General features: G+C 50.6%; 1 protein-coding gene across 1 annotated transcript; it reads right to left on the bottom strand.

Annotated features, from left to right (window-relative positions):
- Positions 1-1,747: 1,747 nt before the first annotated feature.
- On the bottom strand, positions 1,748-15,271 carry LOC144267019 (uncharacterized). Its single transcript, XM_077820642.1, is given in 5 exon segments — positions 1,748-2,587; positions 2,589-4,104; positions 14,310-14,426; positions 14,532-14,658; positions 15,174-15,271. Coding segments are annotated over 5 exon segments (2,040 nt in total). The 5' UTR covers positions 15,198-15,271; the 3' UTR covers positions 1,748-2,331.
- Positions 15,272-16,819: the final 1,548 nt, after the last annotated feature.

The following is a 16,819-nucleotide window of genomic DNA, read 5'->3' on the forward strand; positions in this document are numbered from 1 at the left end:
AAGGTGCTGACAGACATTGACCGCAGAGACGGTACTGAATGAGCTCAAGAGAGATCAGACCTCCCTAATGGGGAACACACATTGCAGGCCCTGAACTGCCCTCTTATTTCTGTGCACAGCCTCGCCAGGGATAAATCCAGCTCTTGCCATCAGGAGAAGTCAGCTCAATTCCCCAAAATTTGTCCCCTTCTGTCCTATTCCCTCCAACCTGTCCTAGTCCTGCCTCTTCCCGACCCGCAGCTACTCAGTCCAGTCCCACTTGTCTTCCCCAGTGAGTCCCAAGTTCTCCTTGCCCAGCCAGTCCTAGTTCCCCACAGCTCCTCGTCTGATCTGTATCTCCCCTCTCCCACCACTGGTTCCTTGCCCGTTTCCTTGTCCAGCCAGTCCCTGTCTCACCCTGTCCAATCTCGGTGTGCCCCGGCCCCCCACTCCCCTGTCCTTTCTGTCACTGGCTGAGTCGTGGGTGGTCTGGCCTAATGGGCAGAGCAAGAGTCTGAACTCAGAAAGGACAGGTCCTGAGGCAGAGCCAAGGGTTGGAGCTGGGAGTTAGAAGCCAAAGTCTAAGCCAAAGGGTAACTGGAGTCACAGCCAAGGATCAGAGTTGGGAGTCGAAAGCCAGCGTGGAGCTGGGACTGGGGCTTTAGAGCAGGAGCAGGCTGGGGCTGGAGCAGGAGCAGAACTAGACACGACACAGCAGGGACAGGACCAAGCGCAACTGCAGCCAAGGAGCATGTTGAGCAGCCAGTGCTCTGTTATTGCTGCTGATCTTATAAACCAGACTGCTGGCCCTGTGGCCAGTCAGACCCTGCGATCAATCAGGCAGCTCCAGGCCAGGGCAGCTGGGCCTGCTAGTTGCCAGGCAATGAAGTTAGTTGGAGAGCAGGCCAGTGGCTGCTCCTAGCTGACCTGACCCCTGTGAGTAGCCCACTTTCAGGGGCGCCTTCCAGGAGCCCTAGAACCAGGATTCTTGGGGTCTGCCCTGAGAAAGTACGCAGAAGGCCCGGGTCATGGCCATGTTCCGTGGGATCCCATGAACGCACAGAACTCTCTCTGTTTCCTTTAACAAAGAGAAGGTAAGGGGTGACTTGCTTATAGTCTGTAAGTATCACATAGGGAACAAATATTTCATAATGGGATCTTCAGTCTAACTGACTGGTATAACATGGTATAACATGATCCAATAGCTGAAAGTTGAAGCAAGACACATTCAGACTGGAAATAAGCCGTACATTTCTGACACTGAAGGTAATTAACCATTTTGGAACAATTTACCAAGGTCCTGGTGGATTCTCAAGATGGGATGTTTTGTTAAATGATCTGCTCTAGGAATCCCCCACCCCCTCAAAAAATCTTTTCTATACTTCTGCCACCCACACTCACCAACTTTCCTGGTTCACTCCCAGGCTCCTCCCAGCAAGTACTTCCCTCTCCCTCACTCCTCCATTACCCGACTCCCCCAAGCCTTTGCACCGCTTCTGAGGGGTGCGGGAAATACATTTCTATATTGTATTTTACATGAATTATTACTCAACGTTCTGTATTAATATGCCTAGTAAGGAATCTTTTTTGCTGTCTGTATTGTTACAGACATACTTGCTGACAAGTATTTTGAAATAAATTAGCAAAATAATTGAAACTAGTGTGATTATACTGTGTTATTTTGACAAACAAATTATGCAGAATTTTAAAATATTGTTCACTGTATTCCTAAGTGCAGAATTCCCCCAGGAGTAATGGGAAACTCGAATGCAACAACTTCTTTAATAGCAAAGAAACACCTGGTTAGACAGACCTTTGTTACACATTAGGGACGTAGTTCTTCTTCATCACATTTCTATTTAAAATAGACAGCATGAGCAGTTCCTGAGTCTTCTTTCAATAACACAGACCGGGCTGTCCTGACCCACTCCTCAGCCCAATCCATACTGAGACAGGACTGCAAATCCCACTCTAGATGTTACCCAAGAGTCACCTGTTGGCTGGCACCCAGATAGGTGTGGGGGGAAGTTCCTGGCTGAGTCCCATCTAGATGCGTGAGGGAGTCGTGTGTGTGTGTGAGAGTCTTGGCTGCATCCCAGCTAGATGCGTGAGTGAGTTGGGACAGAGAGAGATCTGGCTGGATCCCACCTACATGGGGGGACAGCTCCCTAATGGAGAAGGCTGTGACCATCTGCTCTAAATTCCCTCTACCTGTCTGCTCTTCCCCACGCTGCTCAACCAAGTCCCCTTCCCTGCCCCCCGGCAGTCTCTGCTTGGCATCATGGGGACAGGACCACTCCCTGGTCTCCATCTGCTGGCGCTGTGTCAGGCCCATGGGCTGCCAGAAGCCCCTCAGGCCCTGGCGGTGGCAGAGGGGCACTGGTGTGAGGACCTGGTGCCGGGTGAGGTTGGCCAATCAAGCAAAGCGCTTGCCCCAGTCAGCACAGCTGTACTGCTGCGAATGCACCAATGTGACAGCAAGGAGGCCCATGTAAAGCTCTTACCGCAGTCAGTGCATTGGAATGGCCTTTCCTCAGTGTGAGTGCACTGGTGCTTGGTCAGTGCACTCGTTTTGCTGAAGTTCTTGCCAGAATCGTCACAGTGGTGCAGCCACTCCCTGGTGTGTGCACTGGTGTCTTCTCAGGTGTGAAATCTGTACAAAGCCCTTGCCACAGTCAGCACAGTGATGCGGCCGCTCCCCGGTGTGCGTGAACTGATGTACTCTCAGGTGTGAAATCTGTATAAAGCCCTTGCCACAGTCAGCACAGTGATGCGGCCGCTCCCCGGTGTGCGTGCGTTGATGTACTCTCAGGTGTGAAATCTGTACAAAGCCCTTGCCGCAGTTAGCACAGTGATGCGGCCGCTCCCCGGTGTGCGTGCGCTGATGTGCTCTCAGGTGTGCAATCTGTGCAAAGCCCTTCCCGCAGTCAGCACAGCGGTGCGGCCGCTCCCCGGTGTGTGTGCGCTGGTGTCTTCTCAGGTGTGAGCTCTCTGCAAAGCCCTTGCCACAGTCAGCACAGCGGTGCGACTGCTTCCCGGTGTTTGTGCGCTGTTGTCTTTTCAGCTTTGAGCTCTCTGCAAAGCCCTTGCTGCAGTCAGCACAGTGGTGCGGCCGCTCCTTAGTGTGTGCGCGCTGGTGTGCTCTCAGGTGTGCAATCTGTGCAAAGCCCTTGCCACAGTCAGCACAGCGATGTGGCCGCTCCCCAGTGTGCGTGCGCTGATGTACTCTCAGGTGTGAAATCTGTGCAAAGCCCTTGCCACAGTCAGCACAGCGGTGCGGCCGCTCTCCTGTGTGTGTGCGCTGGTGTGTTCTCAGGTGTGAGCTCCGTCCAAAGCCCTTGCCACAGTCAGCACAGCGGTGTGGCCGCTCCCCGGTGTGCATGGGCTGGTGAAGGGTCAGCGTCTTGGCACTGCTGAATACCTTACCACAGTCAGCACAGTGGTATGACCACTCCCCGGTGTGTGCGCGCTGATGTGTTCTCAGGCTTGAGTTCCGTGCAAAGCTCTTGCCGCAGTCAGCACAGTGGTATGACCGCTCCCCGGTGTGGGTGCGCTGGTGTGTTCTCAGGCTTGAGTTCCGTGCAAAGCTCTTGCCGCAGTCAGCACAATGGTAGGGCCGCTCCCCAGTGTGTGTGCGCCGGTGTCTTCTCAGGGTTGAGCTTTCTGCAAAGTTCTTGCCGCAGTCAGCACAGTGGTACGGCCGCTCCCCGGTGTGCGTACGCTGGTGTATTCTTAGGTTTGAGCTCCGTGCAAAGCCCTTGCCGCAGTCAGTGCAGCAGTAGAGCCGCTCCTTGGTGTGCGTACGCCGGTGTATTCTCAGGATTGAGAACTGTCTGAAGCTCCTGCCACAGTCAGCGCAGCGATGCATCTCCCCCGCGTGTGTTCGCTGGTGCTGGGTCAGCGCGGAGGAGTTGCTGAACCTCTTGCCACAATTGATGCAGCGGTGGGGGCGCTGGCCCATGGGGAGTCTCTGGTGTGCAGCCAGGTCCAGTCTCTGGCTGAGTTTACCCCGGGGATGGACTGTGTCCTGTGCACGGATCCCTCTGTGGGATGTGGGATCCTTTCCTGCTGCGCTCTCCCCACATTCAGACTGTGTCCTCGTTCCTCCCGGGATCCTGAGTCCTGCTGGAGAGAGCAGAGACAATCCTGGTGTTAGCTCACAGTTAAGGCTATGAAAAAATGTCCCAGATGGAACAATTTCCCCATTTGTCAGTGACTGTTTTTGGGATGGGTGCCTCACCCTGCAATGGCAGCTCCTGTCCCACAGGGCTGGACCCAACACCTCGCTCCGGGCACTGAGACCTGGCCTGCGGGGTTACAGTGACACTCAGATTTGCCACCGCCCCCAGTCATGATGGTGGGGGAAACGGGCCAAACTTCAGTGAATGGCTTTGCCACCCAGATCACCTCTACCAGGCTGGGGTTAGGGTTGCAGCGCTGGGGGGAAGGTGCTTCTTTGGGCGGTTTGTGCCCCCTTGGCAGGAGGAGGGCAGGTTTTTTTAAAAATACATGTGACCTGTGACTTTTACTAAATTTACTGTAACTGCTCCATAATTTCTGATACAAAATGCTGTGACAAATCTGCAGCCTGACTCAGGGAGGTTCTTGGATGCTCTAGAAGCAGGAGGGCTCTGAGTGTAACCCATCACAAACAGCCCCCATCTGGGGGAGGGATAGCTCAGTGGTCTGAGCATTGGCCTGCTAAACCCAGGGTTGTGAGTTCAATCCTTGAGGTGACTATTTAGGGAACCAGGGCAAAAATTGGGGATAGGTCCTGCTTTGAGCAGGGGGTTGGACTAGATGACCTCCTGAGGTCCCTTCCAACCCTGATATTCTATGATACCCTATGGTGTTTGTGCAGCGCCTAGCGCCTGTTCCCACGTGCGCCATGTACTTCTTGGGTCTTGTTTTAGGCTTAAATTGTAGCCTGCCCAGGATACAGGCAGCACTTGACACAATGGGGCCCTCATCCAGAACTAGGGGCTCTAAGTGCTAACAAACAGGGTCTGGGGTTTCTTTTCACACCAATTTTGGTTTTATTTCAATCAGAAGTTTTTATTTACATGTGGCTAATTAGTCACTTTCTCCTGTTTTGTAGCATGAGTCCTGTTCCCCAGTGTTTGCACTGTTTAAACTATATTGGTTTGAAACTAGCTGAGGGGCTACAATCCCCTCATGTGGATGCAGTGAGACTGGTATAAAGCTGAAAGAAGAAAAGGAGTACTTGTGGCACCTTAGAGACTAACCAATTTATTTGAGCATGAGCTTTCGTGAGCTACAGCTCACTTCATCAGATATCTGATGAAGTGAGCTGTAGCTCACGAAAGCTCATGCTCAAATAAATTGGTTAGTCTCTAAGGTGCCACAAGTACTCCTTTTCTTTTTGCGAATACAGACTAACACGGCTGTTACTCTGAAACCTGGTATAAAGCTGCTTAGCACAATGTAGCTTATTCCTGCGGGGGAGTGAGTCTTTTTCAAGGAATTCCTTCTAAAGAAATCATTTACCTTTGGCCTCATGTTTCATTCTTTGTGCCAAACTAAATCTAAACTAAACCTAAAATCCTTAAGAGGGTGGGGGTTTGAGGGGATGACAAGTCACTCAGGGTTTGTGTGATGTAACCTAAAAAAACATGTTTGCATTGTTTTACAACCCAATCAGTGACACTGCTGAGCTGGAAGGGGTTAATGGCTGCCACAGAGCAGGAACTTTGATCTACAGACCATCACAAACCTTGTTAAGGCTGAGGGCTGTGCTAAGCATAGACACTGAAGCTATGTAAATGACAAAGATTTTGTGTCACAGAGAGCGGTAGGGCAGGGGAGGTGACAAAGGCCATCCCACCCCCTCTCCCTCACATCCAGCCCATACACCAGAGTACTCCCAAATCCTGGCCCCCAGGATGATTTTGTCTGGCCCCCAAACAGGTCTGCTCCCCCCACAGCAGCAGCTGCCTGGAACATGGGGCAGTTTTAGAGCATTACAGTGAAACGCTGCAAGTGCCTGAGACCTACTCTACAAAATGGCATCCTCTATGTGGCATGAACTCACACTCATCATACGTGCCTGATCCTGCCCTGCCCTGAGTCATTCCCAGCTTTCTCCTTGCTCACCAGGGACAAGTTTCTCCAGTTGAGAGGTCACATGTGAAGTGAAGTGGCAGAGGCAGGGTGGGGTGGGAAGCTTGAGAAGACAGCGCCTTCTCTGCCAAGTGCCAGTGCTCTCCCAGGCTGCGAGCAGGTTTTTGCCCCTGGCTGAGCTATGTCTGTATCCAGGTGCCCACGGCCATAGAACATCAGCACAACAGCTTGAGTCAGGAGGGGCAGAAGCATGATACCCATCTGAAAAATCTCTAGGGCACCCCTTGCCTTGATATGATTTTTTGAGGTGTTGGAAGCCTAGAAGAAGGTGATGTGGTCTATGGAACAACAGGCATGTCTTTCTAGCCCGGTGTTCGTCTGACCCCCAGTGCCAGATCTACTGACACACACAGATGGATTTTATCCTCACAGTCCCAGTGCCCTCTCCATTACGCAGGTGGGGTAACTGAGGCATGGTGAAGCTGTAGTGATTCGCTTCTAGAACTGAATCAAGATCTTTTGAATCCTACTGCACTGTCCTACCCCCTAGGTCAGCCATTCTCCAATTGGGGTCCTGGGGTTCCGCAAGTCATGTCCCCCACCGGCCCTGCTGATCAACTCCTCCCCTTCCCTCCCAGTGTCTCCTGCATGCCCCGGAACAGCTGTTCAGTAGCGAGCAGGAGGCACTGGGAGGGAGGTGGAGTAGCGGGGATGGGGTGCGCTCAGGGGAGGGAGCAGAAAGAGGAAGGTTAGGAGTGGAGTGGGGGGCGGGAAGAGGTTGGGTGGGGGTGGGGGCGGGGCCTGGGGTGTAACAGGGGTTGAGCACCTCCAGGGAAAATTAGAACCTGGCTTGGGGGCTCCACGAATTTTAAATCAAAATTGGGGTCCTCGGGTTGCTAAAGTTTGAGAACTGCTGCACTAGGTAAATGCAGCCCCTAAATGCCTCTATAGACATCACTCTTTCCCTCAGCACCCTTCAAATCTCCCACCCCACATTGTCCCATATCACTATCCTACCCCTCTTCCAAGTTCATCACAGCCCCATCTCCAGTCCATTTCTTTGTCATGGCTTTGAGGCCCCATCATTTTTAGGTCCCATCCTAGGTCACAGATATCCAATGAGTAGGAAAGATAGGAAGTATGACAGTAAGACTCCCTGGCTTAACCAGGAGATCTTCAATGACCTGAAACTCAAAAAAGAGTCATACAAGAAGTGGAAACTAGGTCAAATTACAAAGGATGAATATTAAAAAAACAAATCCACAAGCATGTAGGGACAAAATTAGAAAGGCCAAGGCAAAAAACAACATTAAACTAGCTAGTCATATAAAGGGGAACAAGAAAGCATTTCACAAATACATGGGAAACAAGAGGAAGACCAAGGACAGGCTAGGCCTATTACTAAATGAAGAGGGAAAGACAATAAGAGAAAACGCAGCAGTGGCTGAACTGTTAAATGCCTCTTTTGTTTCAGTTTTCACCAAAAAAGTTAGCTGTGATCGGTCAACTAACATAGTGAACATCAGTGGAAATGGGGTAGGATCTGAGCCTAAAATAGGAAAAGAAATAGCTATGAATTATTTAGACATGTTAGATGTCTTCAAGTCAGCAGGGCCTGATGAAATACATGCTAGAATATTAAGGAAATGGAAGAAGAGATCTCTGAGAACTCGTGGAGGATGGTAGAGAAACCTGAAGACTGGAAAAGGGCAAATATAGTACCTAGCTACAGAAAGGGGATAAGGACAACTCAGGGAATTATAGACCAGTCAGCTTAAGTTCAGTACCTGGAAACATAACAGAGCAAACAATCAAACATTCTACTTGTAAGCACCTAGAAGGAAATAAAGTGTACTCCTGAGGGAATTCAGTGCCAAAAAATTAAAAATTCTCCGCCAAAAAAGAGAAATTATGTGCACAATATTTTAAAATTCAGCAAATTTTATTAGTCAATAAATACATGTGGCTCCAGCACGGCAGTGGAGAACACAGGCCACTGGCTGCACTAAGGTGGGAGATCACTCTGAAGCCCTCACCTCCCACAGTACAGGGATTCAGCAGTGAGGCTGCACCTGTCCTTGACACAGTCCAAGGGCTGGGCCTGCCCCACAAACACCATGGGACCCTGCCACTCTGCGCCAGGTGAACCAGGTGTCGGTGGGCAGGCTCAGCTCAGCAGGATCCAAGTGTGGCAGGGCTTAATGTGGGGAGATCCAGATGTTGGGCGAGAGGTTTCTGTGAGATCTGGATGCACAGGAACTCGTTGTGGGGTTCTGGGTGCAGGGACAATGGGACTCTGGAGGAGATTCAGGTGAAGATGGTTGGGGCTCAGCAGGTGGGGTCTGGGTGGCTCATCAGAATGGTCCAGATATAGAGGGTTAGGGCTTGTCAGGGTGAGGGTTTGATGGGCCTGCTTAACAGGGAAGCCCCAGCTGCTGCTGAGGGGACGCTACATGCCAGGCTCCTGCTTCCCTCCACAATTCCATCCCCTTTTTCTTCTCCATCCCCCTCCCCTCACTCCCACATTCCCCTCCCCCTGCGCTATTACACCACCTTCCTTTCCCACCCCCTCACTCCCTGTTCCCTCCTTTCCGTCTCCCCCAACCCTTACCCAGCCTCACCGTGGGCACTCACTCTTGCACAGAAAATAGGAAGGTTCCCAGTACACAGAAGGGGAGCACGACTGGCAGTAAGACCCAGGAGGCCACATTCAGCTGCAGAGTCAGCAGAGCTGAGAGGCAGCCTCCTTCAGCTGGGCAGCTTCTGTGCTTGCAGAAAACAGTTGGGGGGGAGGCGCAGTGGCCCAAAACCCTGTGTGCCCCCCAACGCCTCACCTCTGTTGGGGGGGGAGCAATCCCCCCCAAACAACGGCACACATGGTCACATTCCCATCCCCCGCACCTCCCACACCGTGGCTTCCCTGCCATTTTCTGCAGGGAGGCACAGGAATTCTGCGGGGGAGCTGTTTTCTGCGGGCGCACAGTCAAGCAGAATCTCCCCAGGAGTAAAAGTAATAAATAACAGTCAGCATGGATTTGTCAAGAACAAATTACGTCAAACCAACCTAACATCCTTTTCTGGCAGTTAACAAGCCTTGTAGATAGGGCGGAAGCAGCAGATGTCACATCTTGACTTTAGTAAGGCTTTTGATACTGTCTTATATGACCTTCTCATAAACAAACTAGAGAAACATAGCTTAGACAAACTGTCATAAATATAAAGGGAAGGGTGACCACCTTTCAGTATACAGTGCTATAAAATCTCTCCTGGCCAGAGGCAAAATCCTTTCACCTGTAAAGGGTTAAGAAGCTACGGTAACCCCACTGGCACCTGACCCAAAATGGCCAATGAGGGGACAAGATTCTTTCAAATCTGGAGGGGGGGAACAAAGGGTTGGTCTGTCTGTGTGATGCTTTTGCCAGGTACAGATCAGGAATGCAAGCCTTACAACTCCTGTAAAGTTAGTAAGTAATCTAGCTAGAAAAGGCGTTAGATTTTCTTTTGTTTAATGGCTTGTAAAATAAGCTGTGCTGGAGGGAATGTGTATTCCTGTTTGTGTGTCTTTTTGTAACTTAAGGTTTTGCCTGGAGGGATTCTCTATGTTTTGAATCTGATTACCCTGTAAGGTATTTACCATCCTGATTTTACAGAGGTGATTCTTTTACCTTTTCTTTAATTAAAATTCTTCTTTTAAGAACCTGATTGATTTTTCATTGTTCTTAAGATCCAAGGGTTTGGGTCTGTGTTCACCTGTACCAATTGGTGAGGATTATTATCAAGCCTTCCCCAGGAAAGGGAGTGTAGGGGTTGGGGGTGGGGGGAATATTTGGGGGGAAGACGTCTCCAAGTGGGCTCTTTCCCTGTTCTTTGTTTAAAACGCTTGTTGGTGGCAGCATACTGTTCAAGGACAAGGCAAAGCTTGTACCTTGGAGAAGGTTTTAACCTAAGTTGGTAAAAATAAGCTTAGGGGGTCTTTCATGCAGGTCCCCACATCTGTACCCTAGAGTTCAGAGTGGGGAAGGAACCTTGACACAAGCCTACTATAACTGCACAACTGGTTGGAAAACCGCACTCAGAGAGTAGTGGTTATGGTTCAAAATGAGCTGGATCCCACAGGGATCTGGCCTGGGTCCAGTTCTATTCAACATCTTCATAAGTGATTTGGCAACGGCATAGAGAATACAGTCAAAGTTTACAAACAATTTAAAGATGGGAGGTATTGCAAGCGTATTAGAGCACAGGATTAGAATTCAAAATGATCTTGACAAACTGGAGAAATGGTTAGAATTAAATAGGATTAAATTCTATAAGACCATATGCCAAGTACTACACTTAGGTAGGAATAATCAATTACACAAATACAGAATGGGAAATGACTGCCTAGCAAGGAGTACTGCAAGAACCATCTGGGGTTATAGTGGATCACAAACTAAATATGAGTCAACAATGGAATAGTTTTTTTGGGGAAAAAAAGCAAATATTATTCTGGGATGTATTAGCAGGAGTGCTGCAAGCAAGATGCGAGAAGTAATTCTTCCACTCTACTCAGCACTGATAAAGCCTCAACTGGAGTACTGTATCCAGTTCTGGACCCCACACTTCAGAAAAGATATGGACAAGCTGGAGAGGATCAGAGGAGAGCAACAAGAATGATTAAAGACCTAGAAAACATGACCCATGAGAAAAAGATTGAAAAAATTGGGTTTGTTTAGTCTGGAGAAGAGAAGACTGGGGGAGGGGGGCAGGGGGCACGACCTGATAACAGCCTTTACATTCTCGAAGACTGTTACAAACAGGAGGGTGATAAACTGTTCTCCCAAGGCCAGCACAAGAAGTAATGGGCTTAAATTTCAGCAAGGGAGATTTAGGTTAGATATTAGGAAAAACTTCCAAACTGTAAGGGTAATTAAGCACTGGAACAAATTACCTGGGGAGGTTGTGGAATCTCCATCATTGGAAGTTTCTAAGAACAGTTTAGATAGACACCTGTCAGGGATGGACTACTGTATATACTCGTTCATTAGCCCGTCCGTTTATAAGCCAACCCCCCCAAGACGGATAGGTAAAAATAGCAAAAACTGTATGACCCTTTCATAAGCCGACCCTATATTTCAGGGGTTGGCAAACTTTGGCTCCTGGCCCATTAGGGTAAGCCGCTAGCGGGCCTGGACATTTTGTTTACCTGGAGCGTTCACAGGCACGGAGCCCCTCAACTCCCAGTGGCCATGGTTTGCCGTTCCCAGCCAATGGGAGCTGTGGAAAGTGGCGCCACTTCCCGCAGCTCCCATTGGCTGGGAACGGCAAACCGCAGCCACAGGGAACTGAGGGGCTCTGTGCCTGCAGACGCTCCAAGTAAAGAAAACGCCCCAACCCACCAGCGGCTTACCCTGATGGGCCAGGAGCCAAAGTTTTCTAACCCCTGCTATATTTTAAAAGCTGGCATCACAAGAAACACTCAAAAGTTTTGCTAGAATTATTTTAATGTAATCTAACGAAAAACCTGTTGTTGTTACAATAATAACTGAACAAATATGTACTCACCTTCAAAATTACAGTCAATATTTTAAAATCAGTAAATGGATATTTAAAACAAGTAACTTAGAACAATACGAGACTTTAAAAAGTCTTAAAATCCTTCGAAGTCTGAATCAGCCTCTGATTCACCAAACAGTTCATTAAACTCAGCTTCAGTCACATCTGCACCTGCATTGTCATCGTAGATGTCGGCAGTATCATCTTCAGACTCAGATTCCTTCTCATCATCAGCCTCTGTCATGTCATCATCAAACATGGCATCATCTTCTGACCCGTCGAGTGCACTGCTGATACAGCATTTCCTAAATGATTTTTCTATAATTGCGGAGGGAATGGACACCCACGCGTCCTTGATCCACTGGGTGACCAGACTGATTTCGGGCTTCATAAGATTCCTGCCTTTTGTCAACTTTGCCATGCCTGAGCACATCCATTCAGACCACATTTTGCATAGCCTGTCTTTAAAGGGTTTGTTCAGGCAGACATCAAGCGGTTGTAGAACTGAAGTTAAGCCTTCAGGTATTACAGCCAAAGTAGTTTTCATATTTTTGGCCACATTTTTCACCTCATCCGTCTTGTGTGCCCTGAACATGTCCCAAACAAGTATAGCAGGTTTCTTGAAGAGTGCTCCTGGTCTCTTATTCCACACTTTTTCCAGCCATTCAATAGTCCCACTTTCATCCATCCATCCCTTTTCGTGTGCACATACGATGATACCAGCAGGAAATTTCATGATTTTAGGCAAGATTTTTCTTCTAAAAATAACAACAGGAGTGAGTTTTGATCCATTTGCCAAACACGATAAAACTACTGTAAATGGATTTTTTCATGGCCAGTGGTTTTAATTAAAAACTGTTTTTTCACCAACACCAGTTACCGTTCTGTTGCTCGGGAGATCAAATGTCATCGGTGTTTCGTCCATATTTCCTATTTGTGACAGTTCAAATGCATATTCCTTTCGATATTTTATAATAAACCTTTGGAAAGATTCGATTTTTTCTTCTAGATCTCTCGGCAGTTTTTGCGCTATCTTTGTTCGCTGACAAAGACAGAGACTATGACGGTTCATGAAGCGAGTACACCAACCTGCTGATGCGACAAACATTGATGGCTTTACTGACTTGTATTTGTCGTCTTTTGACATTTGCAGTGCACGCAGACGAATTCCAGTTCGAGTAACAATGTACCCATTTTGTCGACATTCAACAACCCAATTATTGAGATCTTTCTCCAGCTCAGGAAATGAAGCGCACCTCGTTGGACATTTTTTCTTGCTTCTTGGCATGTCTTTTAGTGTTGTTTTATTTTTTCGCCATTCTCTTACTTGCTTCTCATTGATACAGAATTCACGAGCAGCGGCACAATTATTGTTTGCTTCTGCATATTCAACAACTTTAAGTTTGAATGCTGCGTGATAAGCAGACCTTTTTCTTTTGATTTCACCGTTGTTCATTTTAAATACTAGTATGAAAATAGATTATTATTATTGTAGTTATAGATTTTGTAGGACTTTATATAGGAATGTCACCTGCTTTATCACTGTCAAATTATTATTGTTCTTTGTTTATTTCAAAGCAGCCCTGTAGATTGGCATGTCTGTGGGGATAACAGGCTATTTCAATTTTATTAGAGATTCCATCGATTCTGCATGTTATATTTTCATATTGGCTCAAGACTTATGAGTTCCATTGGTAGAAATGCATGAAGAGATCAAATTACACAGTAGCAGACAGACACCACTGCTATAGTACTGTTGTTCATTGTACTTTTCTGATTGACTTGTAAGGCCTAGCATTTTGTGGAACGCATGGGTCAAATGTCATGCAGATCTGCAGCACTGCTCTTTTAGTATTCCTTTCAAGCCAATCTAGTCCACTAAACAAAGGCTTTGCAACTTTAAAAGGCTGCACTATTGACATCAATAAATGGGTCAGCAAACTCTGGCTCCCAGCCTGTCAGGATAAGCCGCTGGTGGGTTGGGACGTTTTGTTTACCTGGAGCGTCTGCAGGCATGGAGCCCCTCAGCTCCCTGTGGCCACGGTTTGCCGTTCTCAATGGCTGGGAACAGCGAACCATGGCCACAGGGAGCTGAGGGGCTCCGTGCCTCCAGACGCTCCAGGTAAACAAAACGACAATGTATTAGATATTGAATTTGACGATTCCATAGAGTTTAAAATCTTCAAATTTTGGTGTAGACCCATTTATAAGCCGACCCCCGCTCTTTGATGCGTCACTTTTTTACCAAAAATATTCGGCTTATGAACGAGTATATACGGTAGATATGCGCCTCGGTGCAGGGGACTGAACTAGATGACCTACCGAAGTCCCTTCTAATCCTATGTTTCTAGGATTCATAAATGTCAAGGCCAGACAGGCTCATTGTAGCCTTCCAGCCTATCCTAGTCAGAGAATCTCCCCCAGCCATTCCTGCCTCCAGCCCAGTAACTGCTGGCTGAGTTACAGCAGGGCTTTGAGAAAGAGACGCCCCATCTCCACTGACAGGCTCCCAGTGATGGAGAATCCAACCTGTCCCGAAGGGAGCTCTCTCAATGGTTCATTCCCCTCCCAGATAAACATTGGCCCCTAATTCCCAGCCTCCATTTGTCCCCTTTAGCTCCCAGCCAATGGATCTCGCTCTGCTTGTGCTTTCTACATTAAGGAGCTCTCCACTAGCAGAAGTGTAAATCAGAAGGGACTGGATTATTATGACTCACCTGAGGAGGGGCTCTCAGGCCCAGAGCTTTGCCCTGAGTTCTCAGCATCCCAGGTCCAGAGCTCTGGCTCCCCTAGCTCGATCTGGTGGATTATGTCCGGTGTGGAACCTGAATAGCCTGTTTGGGGGGGAAATAATCAGTTTTGTACTAAAGTTTTGGGAGCAGGGACACATTCATATGTTGGTGAAGCCCAGCACAACAGGACCCCGATCTCATCCTTACCCAAGGAAACAAGGACCCGGTAATTCCTCAGCATCTGGTTCCGGTACAGCTGCTTCTCTGGCCGGGATAAGAGCCCCCACTCCTCCCGGGTGAAATACAGAGCCACGTCCTCAAACGCCACCCGCAGCTGCTGGCACAAGCGTTACACACTCAGCACCCTCCGCGCCAGCCCCAGCCCGGGCTCTCAGCAGGGGACGCGGGTTCTAGGGCAGCGGCTCCCGGGGAACCCCCAGCCCAGCAGCTGTGACCCAGGGAGACCCCCCCGCACAGCCCCCCGGGGACTCGGGCCCTGCTGGCCGGCGACAGGAGTCGCCCTCGGCTCCCCACGGGGCTCTGGGGCGGGGCGCTGGGAAGGGCCCGAATCCCAGGGCAGGGACCAGGCTCCTCCCCCGGCCGGAGTCCCCGCCTCCGCCCCAGGCCTGTGCTCGGCCCCGCTCCCGCCCCCGGCTCGGCCGCCTCGGGGCTCCTCGGCCCGGCTCCGCGTGTCCGCCCGGCCCGGGGCCCCCAGCGCCGCTCCCCGGCCCCAGCGCTCCGAGTGCGGCAGCCCCCAGCCCCGGGGTCACTAGCGCGGGAGGGACCCGGTCCCGGCCCCCCTCGGGCCCAGCCAGCGCCCGGCCGGGGAGTCCCCGCCCCGCGTCCTACCTGCGCCGGCCCCGCTGCAGCCATCGCCGGGCTCGGCTCCGGCCCGGGCAGCGACCTCGCGCCCCAGGTGTCCGGGAAGGCCCCGCTCCGCTGCAGCCCCGCCCGCCGCCAACGGCCCCGCGCCTGCGCCTCCCGCTCCAGCCGCCGGGGGAGGCCCCCACGCAGGGACCTTCCGGCCCCGCCCCGCGCCCCCCGTGCGGCCCGGCTGGGAGCATCTGCCGCGGGGCGGGGTCCGGCCCGAGGCTGCTGGAGACAAGCCGCTGCCCTGGCCCAGGCCCCGGGGCAGGGGCCTAAAGCGGCGGATACTTTGCAAACCGGGGTCCCGAGTCCAGGGGCCGGGACTCACCCCTCGTGGATCGATCGCGGGCGGCTCGGAGGAGGCGCGGGCTGCGGCAGGGGAGAGATCCCCAGCAGGGGCAGCTGCGGTGGGAGTTCCCTGGGACCGCCCCGTGCTGCCCCTCCTGGAGTGCGGGGCCCACGGGGAAGGGCAAGAGCCTGGAGTAGAAGGGGGCCCGCGGCTTGTTCCTGGGCAGAAGGAGGGGGCAGAGGGGACGAAACCCACCGGGGGCCCAAGGAAGTGTCACTTATGTGACAAAGTGATGCCCCATGTCTGGGGGATCCAGATCCCCGCCCTGAGCTGCCCAGGTGAAAGCCACTGCCCCCCAGGCAGAGACTTCAGTGGTGGCAGCCCGAGCTCGAGTTAATTTTGGCAGGTCTGATCTCCTGGACCCAGACCAAGAGTTTATTAAAATAGGCCGAGGTCAGCGGTAGCCTGTGCCAGGGCTGAGGAGACACTGGAGCACAGATGTCTCTAGTCAGGAAAAAGTACAGGAGGACTTGTGGCACCTTAAAGACTAAACAATTTATTTGAACATAAGCTTTCATGAGCTACAGCTCACTTCATCGGAAAGAGGTGACTAAAGAGGGTGATCTCCTAGGGGAGGAGGTAAAACTCCTGGTCTTGGGGCAGTTGAAAACCATGGAGCCTTTAGCTGACATTGAATGAGAGTGGGAAGGTTTACGGGGTACTTTCAATGTGGGAGTTCTTAAGAATTTCTCAGCTGATGCGTTGGTGGGAAATAAGATAATATGACCTGTATCAAAAGGGAAAATGTCTCTGAATTCCCAGAAGCAAACTCTGAGAATAGGGGCAGCTATTTTGTGAGAGTCCAGTGGAGGGCAACAAAAATGATTAGGGGGCTGAAGCACATGACTTATGAGGAGAGATTGAGGGAACTGGGCTTATTTAGTCTGCAGAAGAGAAGCATGATGGGGGATTTGATAGCAGCCTTCAACTACCTGAAGGGGGGTTCCAAAGAGGATGGAGCTCGGCTGTTCTCAGTGGTGGCAGACAACAGAACAAGAAGCAATGGTCTCAAGTTACAATGCGGGAGGTCTAGGTTGGATATTAGGAAGCCCTATTTCACTAGGAGGGTGGCAAAGCTCTGGAATGGGTTACCTAGGGAGGTGGTGAAATCTCCTCAACAGGAACATATGCACACAAGAGGGTGAGTGACTGGGATGTACCTGTCTATTTGCTTACCCTGGAGTGCCCCAAGAGGCCACATGGAGTGCCCCATTTCATCTCCTGGATGGGAGAAAAGTCAGGGCCCCTGGATCTCACTGGAGAGTCCCTGGAGGATGGC

Source organism: Eretmochelys imbricata, chromosome 6 (assembly GCF_965152235.1).
Source record: "Eretmochelys imbricata isolate rEreImb1 chromosome 6, rEreImb1.hap1, whole genome shotgun sequence".
NCBI lineage: Eukaryota > Metazoa > Chordata > Testudines > Cheloniidae > Eretmochelys > Eretmochelys imbricata.